General features: G+C 41.5%; 1 protein-coding gene across 6 annotated transcripts in view; it reads right to left on the reverse strand.

The window, feature by feature from the left end:
• Positions 1–5,223: 5,223 nt before the first annotated feature.
• Positions 5,224–15,216, reverse strand: part of Il15ra (interleukin 15 receptor subunit alpha) — a 31,294-nt gene continuing 21,301 nt past the window's right edge. For all 6 annotated transcript variants that reach the window (XM_076939412.1, XM_034510382.2, XM_076939411.1 and 3 more), the window contains 2 exons: positions 8,141–8,216; positions 5,224–6,040 (listed from right to left, as the gene is read on the reverse strand). In XM_076939412.1, the coding sequence (XP_076795527.1) occupies positions 5,941–6,040; positions 8,141–8,216 (176 nt within the window). In that variant the 3' untranslated portion in view covers positions 5,224–5,940. The remainder of the gene's footprint in view (positions 6,041–8,140; positions 8,217–15,216) is intronic.

Genomic DNA, 15,216 nt, shown 5'->3' on the forward strand with positions numbered 1-15,216 from the left:
TAAGCTTCCATCTTGAGAACTAAAACCGTGAGACTTCTGGAGAGCTCCAAGCAGTAAGCTTGTATGCATGGACCATTCCCTAGGCTTTGGACACTCAAGAGCTCAGGATTCCCAGTTCTGGAAGTTACTCCTCATCTACCCATAATCTCTTATCTTGACTGAGGCAATTTGTAGAATAAAGAGCTTATTGGAGCTTACAGTTTCAGAGAGTGAGTCCACGACTATCATGGTGGGGAGCATGGCGGCAGGCAGGCTGGCATGGTGCTGGAGCAGTAGCTGACAGCTCACATCTGATCCACAGACACGAGACAGAGAACTAACTGGGAATAGAGTGGTGTCTTAGCGTTCCAGTGCCACGAGGAGACACCATAGCCATGGCAATTAGAAAAGCATTTAATTAGAGTGTACGTATAGCCCAGAGGTTTAGTCCATTATCACCATGTGGGAAACATAATGGCACACAGGTAGATATGGTGCAGGAGAGGTAGCTGAGAGTTCTATACCCCCATTGGGAAGATGGTGGGAAGAATGTGAGACATTGACCTTGGCTTGAGCATCTGAAATCTCAAAGCTCACTCCTAGTGACACACACACCTCCTCCAACAAGGCCATTGTACTGGCTGTTTTTGTGTGCCAACTTGACACAAGCTGCAGTTATCACAGAGAAAAGAGCCTCATTTGAGGAAATGCCTCCGCATTAAGGTGGGAGGGTTCATTGTGGGTGGTACCATCCCTCAGTTGGTAGTCCTGGGTTCTATAAGAAAGCAAGCTGAGCAAGCCAAGGGGAACAAGCCAGTAAGTAACATGCCTCCATGGCCTCTACATCCTGCTTCTGCTTTCCTGACCTGTTTGACTTTCAGTCCTGACTTCCTTTGGTGATCAGCAGCAATGAGGAAGTGTAAGTTCATTCAAAGTTATGAATAAACACTTTTCTCCTCAACTTGCTTTTTGGTCATGATGTTTGTGCAGGAATAGAAACCCTAAGACAGCCACACCTCCTAATCCTCCTGAAGTAGGTCCACCACCGGGGACCAAGCATTCAAATACAGGAGCGTTTGGAGGCCATTCTCATTCAAGCCACCAAATTCCACTTCTTAGTCTCTGCTAGCTTGTAACCATGTCATAACGCAAAATGTGCCGAGCCCAACTTGAAAAGTTCCCATAGCCTTTTGGACTCAGCATAGTTTCGAAGTCCAGAGTCCCTTCTGAGACTCCGGCCAATCTCTCAATTGTAATCCCTGGTAAAATCAAAAAGCAAATTGTTTTCTTCTAATATACAATGTCACAGGTATACATTACCATTCCAAAAGGGAGGAATAAGGGAATGGTAATGAAATACTGGACAAAAGCAGGACCAAACCTAGCAGGGCAAACTCCATGTCCTGCCTTCTCTCATATTAAAGGGCTTAGAAGGCTCCACCTTTCCACCTTGGATACCAACAACACACTTCTCTCTCCTGGGCTGGTTCCACTCCTGTCTGCTGTTCTCCTTCGCAGGCATTCCACAGCCCTGTCACTTCCAACAGCTTGAGTGTCTCTCACACAATTCAGACTTCACTTTCACGGTTTCCTGAAAAGGCCTCTCTGGGCTTCCATGCCTGTCTCAGTAGCTTTCCTTAACCTCAGAAGAAAATTTCACAACCCCTTTCCTCCTGTATCCTTCATGACTCTAAAGCTAGAACACTGCCCAAATTGCCAAGTTCTGCTGCCTGTGTGGTATGGAGCATGGCCCTACCCTTGATTACACTTACATAAACTTTGGTTTTGCTCTTTTAAGAGCAAGTAATCGCTTAGGCCTCTTCGTTTCATAAATTGCAAGATTAGCTGAGTGGACTTTCACCCTGAGGACACCCCTCCCTTTATCTCATGTTTTTTCCTTATCTCTTTATGCACAAGTCATGACTCCAACGTTACATTCCCTGGCACCTTTTTCTTCTCCTCAAGCTGTACTGTACATTTTGTTTTTCCTCCCTGCTTTCTCCTTTTGCTTGTAGATTGACCTAAGAGTGATTGCTAAGAACCAAGCGACAACTCAGTATTTGGTTGTCTTGAAATCTCCTCTGGCAATGAAATTATTCAAAACTTCAATTCAGCCTCAAACAGATGAATAGGACAAGGGCAGAAAGCAGCTACATTCTTTGTCACAATGCCACAAGAATGGCTTCTAGCCCAGTTGCTAATATTGTTACCCTCTGAAACCTCTTGACCTGAACTTGCACAGGTAACACTTTCTAGCACGGCTGTCTTCCAAGATCCTACTAGAACGACCCATTAAGCCCACATATACCTTTCAACTACTTTTTTAGTCCAAAGTCCTAAAGTCTTTCACATTCCTCAACAAAACAAACAAAAAAACAACAACAAACGAAACATGGTCAGCTGTGTCACAGCAATGCCCCACTCTTGGTACTATCTTCAAATGTAGAACCTTATGGGGGTCACTGCCATTCAGACCACCACATCTGGCACAGAAAAACAACCCCAGCCAGTTCACTGGTAGCAGGGCAATTGCTGGGCACAGCCTGCTGTATTTCATTCATTGCATATTGAGTAACCCAGAGTACTAGGAGAGATGCTCTGTTAGGTCTATTCCAGGGGCTGCAGGCCAGGGAGCAGCTGGCCTTCACATTAGTGAACAGTGAGGTGCTCCAACAACAAGGAGGTTCCAGTGTCAGGTTCAAAGGAAAGTCCAATTCTCCAAACTCCAGAAGGCAGTACAGATATTGAGAAATGAGTTCAACCTGGACTATAGGCAGGTTTCTGGCTATTTGATAAAAACCAGCATTCCTCAGGAATGGGGCAGTCTTAGGTAAGAGGAAAAGCAAAAGATCCTTAATGGAAAAGCAGAGTGGGAAATTAAAACCTTGGGGATATATGTTTTTATTTATTTATTTATTTATTTATTTATTTATTGTTCTTCCTCCCACCCCCAGTGGCACTGGTGACGTGGCTCAGCAGTAAAAGCACCAGATGCTCTTGCAGAAAATATGGATTAAGTTCCTGGCACACATATGGCAGCTTGCAACTGTCAGTAACTCCAATTCAGGGATCTGATGCTCTCTTCTGGCCTCTGTCACCAGCTACACATGTAGTGCACAGATATACATGCAGACAAAAATATTCATTCACATGAAGTAAAAACATCTAAAACTGTATCTTTTGTTTCCTATTCTCAGTACTCTTTAGCATCTAAAAAGCTAAAAAAGACACAAAAGAGTTTGTTTCCTACATTAGGGTAAAATAGAAAAAATGAGCCATCAATGTGTCCCCCAACCCTATGGCTAATATGGTGGGAGAAAAGTAATGTGGGAAAAGGGAACTGTAATTAGATCTGTAGTCCTTGAAGGTCATCTTGGATGAAGGCTTAATAGCCTTAGAATTTTGGAGTCCTTCAGAATTCTGTGTACCTTTCCATTTCAAACTAAATGTTGAAAATGGACCTCTTAAGACCTAGCAGGTTCTGACTTCCAGATCATAATATTCATCCATTCATTTTATATCTATTGGCATTGACTAAGAGCTGAGAATTAAAAAAAAATATTATACTTCCATGGCTGTCTTAAAAAATATAGCAGCTTATTACCAAAGATAGCTTCTGTGGATTCATTCTCTCCCTTTTGTTATGCTCTTGTCCTTGAATCTGGTCTGCCTTGTGACCTGCCTGGGCCTGCAGAGCGATGAACAGGGGACAGGGAGGACCACCTGGAAGAGAATGGGGGGACAAGAGATGCGAAGAACGGACAGCAAGTCAAGAGGTCTGTTCAAGCTGTTGAATTTTTATTTTTCCCACTCTGGCTATATACTCATAGAAGCAGGATATGGGGTAGGGGGGTGACATAGGGTCGCTTTGTCTCTGGGGAGCGCAGGTGTTCTCAAGAACAGGATATTGGCCAGGTGAAAAGTTCAGCAGAGAGAACAGAGCAGAACAGGTTGGTAGGTGCCTGTCCATAAGATCTATAGCTGCTTGTTCTCAGCTGGGCTACCTCTCCATAAAATCTATAGTTATTTGTTCTCAACTTGGTTAGTACTTTCCCACAGAGGCCAAGCGTGAGCTAGTATAGCTAGTGAGCACATATGACTGACAGGGCAGTTAATGTTTAAGCAAGGTTGCTCCCAACGCCTGCTTTGACCAATCAATAAATAGCAAAGGTTACATGGGCCCATTTCTGGCCCAGCTACTTGAAGGGGACTGAAAGTCTCCGTATTGCTTTGGTCATCATGTAAACAACTTAACTAGATGGAGACCACCATGTTGTGAGGAAGATCATGACCTATGTGGAAAGGCTTTCTTTAGTTTTGGTGAAAGAAACCACGTATACTGATGACTGGCAGAAGTCAGTGAGGAATGGTAGCTTGTGAACCAGGGGTTTAACTCATCTCTCAAATTCTTATGGTGACCCCTTTACCCAGGGATGCCGGAGGCCTGTTGGCAGCTGACTCACAACCAGGACTCCTCTCCTACCCAACTTCCCACCCCAGTTTGGTCCAAGTGGTAGCATTAGTTGAGCTATGTGACTGGGCAGGTCAGCTTCTCCAGGCCACAATTTTTTTTGTTGTTTTTGTTTTTTTCGAGACAGGGTTTCTCTGTGTAAGCCTGGCTGTCCTGGAACTCACTCTGTAGACCAGGCTGGCCTCGAACTCAGAAATCCGCCTGCCTCTGCCTCCCAAGTGCTGGGATTAAAGGTGTGCGCCACCACTGCCAATTTTTTATCTGTAAATTTAGGAAGTAGGAGACTGGGGATATGATTTAGTGGTGGAATGCTTGCCCACGGGGGGCGAGGCCCTCTCTTTATCCACGACTCTCCAACAGATATATAATTATAATAAATAGAACAAAAAAGTGGAATTTGTCCTATGATTTTATAAATTGTTGTGATAAACAGGAGAGGGGGAGGAAGGAGAGAGATAAAGAATGGAGAGAGAGAGAGAGAGAGAGAGAGAGAGAGAGAGAGAGAGAGAGAGAAAGAGAGAGAGAGAGACGTATCTCATGGTAGCTAGGCCCAAAGTTGCCATTGTTTACCTTATGTTGCTTCTATTCACTGGGAAATTTGGTTAAAAATCCCGCCAAAACTGTGGTTCGTGCCATGTCTAAGCAAGGGCCTTTCCCACGCCTCTGTGTTTGAAAGAGAAGCTAGCTGAGTTCAGTCACAGTGGACACCTGATCACTCCTCTTTCTCCTCTTTTCCTGTGAGGAACAGTTTTCTTTGTTGATAATATTAATGCTTTTTGTACTGAAAATAGATATTTTATTTTGTCTACACATGACACTTTCAAATATAAATCGTATACAATAGGTTGATACAATAGAAAAGAAAGTATAAATATAAATGTATATGTAAATATACACTTTTACATACACACCACACACACACACACACACACACACACACATATACACACACGGTCACTGAGTTCAGTTTTTGTCATGAATCCTATACAGAAAGGTTCATTGGCTCAATATCTCTTCTGCCTTTTTCTGCTCTCTTCCAATACGTGCAAGGCAGCAAACAGCCAAATCTTCAGAGCTCAAATGCTGCCGTCTTCTTTATAGACATCTCCTATGCCAGAGGAGCCTTGGAGGACAATGGCAGCCTTGCCAATCTCTGTAAACTGTAAATCAGAGTAGGAATAGAAAAGTGAGTCTAGCTGAGAAGCTGCTCTGAGTGGAGTTAGAGGCTTTTATGGAGATTCCCAGGAGAGCTCAGGCTGCTTGTACTCCGGGGAGTTCATGAACAAGGAAGAAAGGTGGTGTCCTTCCTGGTACTGGGATCCAGGCCTGCATATGGGAAGCACCCAGGCTCAGTAAAACAGGTCATACCAGAGACTTCTATTATTACATTAGGCTTTTTCTTGTGTCAAGGTGCAGCTGGACTAACTGCCCTTGAGTCTTCCCTTTGGACTCAGCCAGGCAGGTCTCTCTGAGTTTCTGAAGTTGTGTGTTTAGGCTCCAGTGTCTTCATTCTCCTTGGTGCTGGTCCTCACAGTCATCGGTACCGTTTCCATGGTTTCCACCTGAACAGGAGATGGCTGAGAAGTTTGCCTACAAAACAGTTCATTCACAGGTTTTGAAAGGAGGACAGGACTACCCTTCAGTCAACGTATCTCTTACTTAATGTGTATGCCCAGTACTGAGTGGGTCACATTAGCAAACATCAACCCTGTTCTCAGAGATCTGTGCTGTTTAGAGATCAGGAAAAGCCAGACTACCCAAATGTGCAGAGAGCAAGAGTTTTAATCCTATTTAGGTATCTTCAACCTTGCTATCCATCCACTAGGGCTTTACCAAGGTTGCTGGAACAGACCATGCCACCCCTCCCTTCCCAACTCTACCAATCCTCTGCTAAAAACCAGCATGGGTAGCGAGGGATGGAGAGAGGAGCCGGGGACCGTGGCTAGACCAGGCTTGATGATGTGGATGAAGGTTGCTGGGTATTCACAAGGCTTACAAACAGTTCTCAGCATTTAGTGTTAATACAGTGAAAAGCTCCTGGGTAGCAGGAGCAGGGGAGGCTCTGTATTCTGGCTGTGTCTGTGTGTCTAGCTGACTTGGGGTTCCCTCAGGTTTTAGACCCTAAGTATCTTGGTCAGTGATATCTATCCATGGCTCATATGTCTTCTTAAGGATAAATAATTTTTCAAGCCATGATTAAATAAAGAGTTTTGTGTGAGACAGAAACCAGAAATCAGAAATCAGGAATCTAGGTGAGTGCACCAAAAGCCAGTCTGTGAAACGACAAATCTACCTGTCAACCAACTTGTTTAAAAAAAAATCAATCAGTTAATGGAAAGAATTGATTCAACTGATGATCAAGACATTACAATTACTGGTTTAAAAACGCACTGAGATACACTTTATAATATTTTCAATATTTTAATTATTGTTGATAATTATATAATAATTTATTAATTATTAATCATTTATATTTTATTATGATGTTTATTGGCTGTATGTGCCCAATTTACCAATTAATTTAAGAATGTAATATATTATTCATTAAGAAGATAGAATATATATTTCTGGATATATTAAGTAATTATCTGAATTTAGACTATAACTCTAAATTCAGGATATTAGATTAAAAACCACTGTTACAAAAATATTTTGAAAATCCTTTAAAATCACTCTGTATGTTTGTCAGCATGTAGCATTTTTTGATTTTTAAGAAAATTCTTGACTATATACTAACCTTAGTTTAGTGATTCATTAATTACTTCTGGGGCTTACAGTATTTGTATCAATTGATCTTGCATTAATAGTTGTCAATTCTCATGGGGAGTTTTAATAGCTTTCTTTCAGGATTCATCACTGTGTTTCAGAGAATCTTCATTTTATCAAAACCGGACTAAATGGTCATATAATTTTCTTTTTAAAGTTCTGGTGGACAAACCCAGGACCTTGTACATGCTAGGCAAGTGTTTTGCCAACTGATAACATCTCCAAATGAAGTCCTATAATTTTATATTGATATGTTAGTTAACACCTTACTCCTAGTGACCGAATGCTCAGTTTCAAGAATGGTGATAGTCACTCATGCAAGAATCCAGAAGCAGGATCTAGGGATGTATACTGTATGGAATTAACAACTATGTCAGATCGTTACTAAATGATAAAAGTGCAAGGTTGAAGCCAATATGCTGTGCAAGGAATATTTTTATAAGGAAGGAATGATAAGCATACTTACAGAAAAAATGAAAGGCATAAACTGAAATGTCAGGAAGTGGAGGGAACTCGTGACGGAACTGCGGGTGTAATTTTCACTATTAGAAATACAGAATTAAGGCTGACGTGAACATGTCTGTAAGCAGGTGTACCATGTGTGATGAGGACACGAAGAGTATATTCATGAGTGTGTCACAAAAGAAGCTGATGCACACTGCCTTTGGTATGACCCCCTGTATCACAGGGCTCAGTTCCTGCTGACCCCATTTTGAACACGTGATCTGAAACCTGTGTGGAAAGTGAATGGCCATCAGCTCGGTCTCATGGGGCTCTTCCTCGCTGCTACAGAAGAGACCGAGTGCGAGAGTTTATAGTCAGGAGAGGGACTCCTCATTCGAGAGAGCATCTTGGGATCTGTATGATCAAGCTGGTTTGGTAGAAAGGAAGAATTAGGTCCGGCAGTTCTTCTTTGCAGCTCACCTTGATTTGATGTACCAGGCCAGGAAAACCACCACAACCCCTGCGCCAACCAAGAGGACCGATGTAGACACAGCCACTGAAAAAGAACAGAACTAAGCTAGCACCACCTGACTCCCATGACGGCATTCATGGCCAAGAATTGGTAAATTATTGGTTAATTTCCATTCTTGCTCAGGACAGATGTTCTTCTAGCCAGCTTGTCATTATTAACATTTCTTGGGACTGGAGAAAGACTCATCAATTAAGAGCATGTGCTGTTTCCCACCACACACACAGATTACAACCATCTGTCATCCCAGCTCCCAGGAATCAGATACCCTCTTCTGGCTTCTGTGGGTACCTGCACTCACAAGCACATCCACCCCTGCATCCCCCTCCCCCCCCCCCCATGTAATTTAAAACAATAAAAATAAATCTAAAAGTCATAAACCCAAAATGAAAGCTGGTTGAAAACACACTTAAAAAATTTCCAACACGTCACAACCACATGCACAGAAAATTCTTGAGTCTAATGGGTGTTGGGTACAAAGTATTAAGTCATGATGAGACTGTAGAGACTCTTTACTTTCACTAAGAGGATTTGCTCTCAGAGTTTTGTAATGACACTGTATCAGAACCAGTAAAAAAAAAAAAAAAATCCCAGGAAGAAGACATTGTTTCAGAAAGTCAATAAACTGGCCATGACAATGTCCTTACAAGAATATTAGGAAACAATACATTAATGAAAGATGTTTTGAGGTCTCAGATTGATTTTTTTTCTTTCAGCTTTGTTGCATGTAAAGTGTCTCCACACTGGCCGTCAGGCTTAGCGCCCCTTTACTGCTGGGGAGTGACTTATTGGAAAAGAGGAATTACTGGCAGTAAGTAGTAGTTGTACTTTCACAATGGTTTTTCCCTGTGGTTTATCGAATAAGAATCAACAGCTACAGAGTCATCATCAGGAAAGACGTCTCCTGGGCCAATGGTGTCACAAAACTGTTTGAATTCCGAGACTTAACCCCAGTCTCTTTTCAATTAATCCACACGGTGTTGGACAAAAAATTGAAAGCAGACTTCCGGAGACAATGAATTAACAGATCGTATGTCAAGTTCTCCACCCTTTTGTGTTTCTGGAGGGAAAAGGAAGAAATAGAAGTTTGATATAAGAGAGGAGAAGGAAGGAGATGGTGGACAGCAGATGATTAAGGTGCAGGGGACCTTGAGAGCCACTGTCCCACCTCCACGGCAGTCCACTATATAGGTTGGGATTAAGATGGAGAAGGCAGCAGAGACAGCAGGGCCAGTGTTCCAGGACGATAATGAAATCACTGTGTGTGAATCAGAGGGAACAGATTTCTCAGCAGACCCAGGCAAACCAGGCCAGTCTTGCAGGAACACGGGACTGTGAGTCTGCATCCGAGGAAGGTGCTGGAGGGAAAGCAACTGCTCATTAATCATGGGCTGAGGGTTTTTGTTTTTTGTTTTTTTTTTTTCCTCCCTTACTGTCCTAGATTCATAAGAAGAGGTAAGCTCAGGACTTGAGGATGTAGTTAGAATACTTGTCTACCATGCAATGAGATACTAGGTTCTATCATTAGAACTGAAAAACAAATAAATTAGAGATGTTAGATTCAAATTGGACACTCAAAATTGATTGCTTTAAATCAGCCTTTAAATTTTTGTAAATTTAAGATGGTGTGTGTGTGTGCTTTTCTATGAGTATGAGCATGCCTGCGCCACAGTGATTATATGTATATAGGCCAGATATGAAGAGGTTAGAGGGCAATCCCAGGTGTCAGTCTTCACTATCCACCAGTGAGACAGGAACTCTTTGCCATTCTCTACTGTGAATGTCAGCCTGACTGGCCCAAGAGCTTATAGGGGGTCTCCCATCTCTGCTTTCTAGCTCTCCTTAGGAACACTGGAATTCCACACATGAGCTACCTGCTCAGCTTTGCTTGGCTTCTGAGAGTTGAACTCAGCTCCTCACACTTGCATTGGTGACTGCTTTTACCAACTGAGCTGTCCTCCCAACCCCAATATGTTTTAAAATCAGTATTTCATAGCAACTTAGGACCATCCCTGGTAAAGACTTCAATATTCACTGGATGAGTAGCTGAACGGCGGGTGCAGTTGCCATCAAATCCAGAGCAAGCTGACTACAGCAAACTCATATCAAGATACAGCACCATTCTGAAGAATTACCTTCTCACTTCTAGTGAGCTGAAGAGAGCAGCAGAAGAGCCATTTTACTTGGCATGCTGGGCTTGCATTCTGTAATCATGAGTCTTAAGCTAGTGAGCTAGCTCAGTGGGTAAAGACACCTGTCAACAATCCTGACATTCTGAGTTCAAAACTTGGAACTACATGGTGGAAGGTGAGAACCAACTCTCTTAAAACTGTCTTCTGAGAGCGCTCTCTCTCTCTCTCTCTCTGTGTGTGTGTGTGTTGCTCTCTCTCTCTCTGCGAGTATGAGTGTGTGTGTGTGTGTATACATAAATGTAATTATGTAATTATAAAAATTTTAAAATAAAATAAGGAGTCTTCAATGTCAGGAGCCACAATGGGACAAGCTAATAACTGGCAGATGATCATCCTGAAATGCTTGCCTCGGATTATTATATAATCTGTGATGAGTGTGCCCCATTAGCAAGGCTGTGGTGGACGTGATTTTAGGAAAGATTCTTGCTATTAATATGCTTTTCCCATTATTATTATTACACATATGCAACTATCACTAAGCAATAGCACACCCCTTTGTAGCAGATCTCTGCAGATCCATGAAGATGTACTGTCTGTAGTGATACTATATAGGCAAATAGATGACTTCTTAAGTCTTAATGATGATCCCATAAGAATTCCTAAAATTATATCAATGATTACTAAGCTCTTTTATAACAGGACTGCTATTAAGTCCCTCAGGCATAGTCAAAACTGCAAAGAGAACTCTGCCAGCCTCCCGAGTGTTATCAGTTAATTGCCCCAAGTGAGATAGTAACTGGACCTTCTTCTGCTCAGAGCACATTCCAAGAGGTTGTAAAACAATTAACCAAGGGAATCCACAATTTATTATAGGTACCAGGACAGAAGAGAAAATATTGCCTGGGTTTATCTATACAAAACTTCACTAATTTATAGTTTCAAACTTTCTGTGAACCTGTTTTTAGGATAGCACAAGGCTATTTACTTAACTCCTTGCTGGTCTTAGGGCCAGGATGCTGACTGCAGGTCAGCTACAGTAGCATAGGGGCTGCATCAAGAAGAACCGGACAGACGGAGGAGGAGAAGAAAGAAGAAGCAGCTGCATCTTTTTCTCCCCTTCTCCCCCAAGCCGGGGCTGGCCCCTGGCACTTCAATAACAACATAGGTGAAGCTCAGAGATACTGGGATAACTGAATACAGTTTTTGACAAGAAAGGCTGTCAGGTGAACCAGTGGATAGTTAAGACAATAAAAATGTAAACCATGGTTTCTTACTATTTATTAAAATGTTAAAGTCTTTTAAGGTCTGGTATTCATTAGCTAATTCATCCAGTACTTAATTAGTGTCAGCTATTGGCTGTTTTCTGTTGGATTAAAAGGAACAACTTTTTAAAATAGTAATAACTGGGGCTGCAGAGGTGGTTGGGTGGGTAGGAGCACACACTGCTCCTGCTGAGGACCCAGGTTCAGTTCTTAGCACCCACAGTAGTTCACAACTGCCTGTAACTCCAGTTCCAGGGCATCTATGTGATGCCCTCTTCTGAACTCTGCAGGTCCCTGTATGCACAAGGTTCACTTTCATGCATTCATGCAGATACATACACATAACATAAAAATAAAAGTTTTAGAAGAGCAGAGAGAACTGTCTGTATAACCCATTTTAAATACTATAAGGCTGGGGACATACCTCAGTGTGGAGCACTTGTCTAGCATGCCTTTGGGTCCATCTTTATCATAAAACAACAAAAACAATAAAACAAAACACCAGGATACTGATAATCAGTTAATTGATTAAGCAATGACTACAGTCAATCCGTGTTGCTATTACCTTATAGAGATATACTCAGCTGGTTGTTTAAACATGGAGAAAATGCTCCTCACCCTGTTCCTAAGGAGCATTTGCAGTGTGTAGCCGAGGGTGGGGTACTTGCAGATCTTGGTTGTCTGGGATGGATGGCGTGTAAATGGCAAACTTTAAATGCACCACCATTGCAAATGCTTTTACAAAACTAGACTGACTTTAATTACAACATATGCTTTATTAGCGAACAATTAAAAACTCAATATCGCATTTTCATGTCTTTGCTAAAAATTTGGCTCCTCTTATAGTTAGGCATCTCATGATGATATTTAAGGAAGAAAACCTTATTTATAAATAAAGCCATGTTTAAAGTTTGAAAATATTTCAATTGCCCACAGTTCCTTGCACAGAATATTATCTTTGTCCTTTGTAGGGGTTTTAGATAATGTTTGTCGATTTGCATTTCAGAGGAAAGGAGAATAATTTTTGATCTTTTCATGAACTGGGAAAATAAGTGTTAGCTCATAAATTGCTTGAAACTATAAAAAATTGTACATGTAGAGTTTTTTTTTATCCAAATGTACTTCCATCTAAATATACCTCCACCTAGGTCTCGAATTACTGTTGGTAATATAACTCAAGACAGTAAATAAGTAAATGTCCAAAAAGGAGAGTGACTGGACAAATTGTGCTACACACTGTTCTGTAGCCATTAAAGAGAGTAAGATGTTTTTTACATTTGGATATAGAGGATTTCTAAGATATGCCAGTATCCTGGTGAACCTTCATTGCCAACTTGTTACAGCCTGGAGTCATCCAAGAGGAGAAGCCTTAATTAAGTAACTGCCTAGGTCAGGTTGGTATGTGTGCATGTCTATGAAGGATTTCTTTGATCATTAATTGATGTAGAAGGTCCAGCCCACTGTATTAAGCACTGCTTCCTGGCCGTGGTCCTGGCTATATAAGAAAGCTAGCTAATGGGACAGGAGAGATAGTTCATCATTAAGAGCACATACTGCTCTGGTGGAGGATCTGAGTTTGGTTCCCAGCATCCACATTGGCAGCTCACTATCACCTGCAACTCTAGGTCTAGGAGGTTTTGATGCCTCTGGACTTTCAGAGCACTTGCTCCATGTGTGCACAATAATAAAATAATAAACAATAATGAAATAACAAACAATAAAGTAATAAAAATAATATAATATTTAAATAATAAAAATTAATCTTTAATTAAAAAAAATTTAAGAAAGTTAGCTAAGCACGAGCCAGAAGGTAAATGAGCAAGCAGCAGCCCTCTATGGCTTCTGCTTAAAGCTCCTGCCCGAGCTTCTGCTCTGACCTGCCTCAGTGACACTTGGTGACCTGGAAGCATAAGCCAGATAAGCCCTCTCCTATGCAAGCCAATTTTGGTTAGAGTGTTTTACCACCACAACAAAAAGGAAATCAGGACGGTCAGTAAGTGAAGAGACATGAAATGGCAAACGCTCTGTCCTGACATTCTTGCTGTATGTGCTTGGTTTTGCACAGCCTGTTTAGGAGGAGGCACAGAAGCCTGCTCCTGTCTCCCGGGATGCTTTGAGTTAGAGGCAAGAGCTTTTACTGTTCATTCTGGGCCAATTTTTGACTGTTTTTATTTTAAATTTTTTGAGGTATGGTATTATGTAGCCACAATAGTCCTGGTACTCACTATGTAACCAGGTGGATCTTAAATACATAGTAATTCTCCTGCTGTGTCCTTCTGCATGCTGGGGTTACAGACATATGCTTCCACACTTAGCTTAATTTTTTTCAGACCATGTGCAAATTATTAAGAATTTGAAAAACAAATTAAAAATTCAAAACCACATGGAAAGAGTAATGAGCTATGTGTCATAGGGGGAAATTAGTTTGGTTAATTCTTGTATGTGTTCTTAAATCACGAATGTGTTTTTATTTACATGTCCTTGTCATTAAGTGAATTTTTCCATGAAAATACTCTTCAAAGAGCCTTTCTAAATTGTCTTGCTTTTATCCATTATCCATACATCTTATCTATCTATCTATCTATCCATCCATCTGCCCTCTGTCTGTCTGTCTGTCTGTCTGTCCATCCATCCATCTATCTATCTATCTATCTATCTATCTATCTATCTATCTATCTATCTATCTATCCATCCATCCAACTATCCATCTGCCTGCCTATCTCTCTATCTCTATCTATCTATCTATCTATCTATCTATCCATCCATCTATCTGCCCATCTGTCTGTCTGTCCATCCATGCATCCATCTATCTATCTATCTATCTATCTATCTATCTATCTATCCATCTATCTATCTAACATCTAGTGATCCACCTGCCTATCTGTCTAGTTACTGTTTCCCCCAGTGCTGAGGACTGACCAACTACCCCACAGCTGAGCTACATCTTCCAGTCCTCTTTATAATTTTAATTTTGATATAGGGTTTCACTAAGTTGTCCAGGCTGGTCTTGGGCTTGCAATCCTCCTGCCTCAGCCTTCTGAGTAGCTGAGAGTACAGACCTTCACCACCAGACCTGGCTTTGCATTTGACCATTTACAAAACCAACAAAACTGCGAATATATCTAAAGCTACATTTGATTTTCAGATGTTACTCAGTGCAGGTGAAAACAGGACCACAAAAGCCAGTGAGCCATTCTTAGGCAGGAAAACTTATGAACAGAAAGTAAAAAGAAGTCTCGAAAAACCAAAAAAAAAAAAAAAAAAAAAAAAAAAAAAACTAAAAAGAAGTTTGTCCATGTTAAATTATAATCATGCTATTTTATCTCTTTAAAAAATATTTACTTGTGGTGTGTGTGTGTATGTGTGTCTGCGCACGCGCATGAGTATGCAGGTGCCCCCGGAGGCCAGAAAAGGCTATTGTATCCCCTGGAGCTGGAGTTACAGGTGGTTGTAAGTGATCTCTCTAGAGCAGTGGGAACTGAACTCTGGTCCTCTGCCAGAGCAGTAGTTACTCTTTACCACTGAACCATCTCTGCAGTGCCTTTTGTTCCTTTTTTAAGCTTGTCAGACTAAAGTATTAGCGTCATACTCTTTGCACCCCAGACCCTTTCTTACGGCACTGGAGACAGAGCT

The sequence above is a fragment of the Arvicanthis niloticus genome, chromosome 8 (assembly GCF_011762505.2).
Source record: "Arvicanthis niloticus isolate mArvNil1 chromosome 8, mArvNil1.pat.X, whole genome shotgun sequence".
In the NCBI taxonomy this organism is placed as follows: Eukaryota; Metazoa; Chordata; class Mammalia; order Rodentia; family Muridae; genus Arvicanthis; species Arvicanthis niloticus.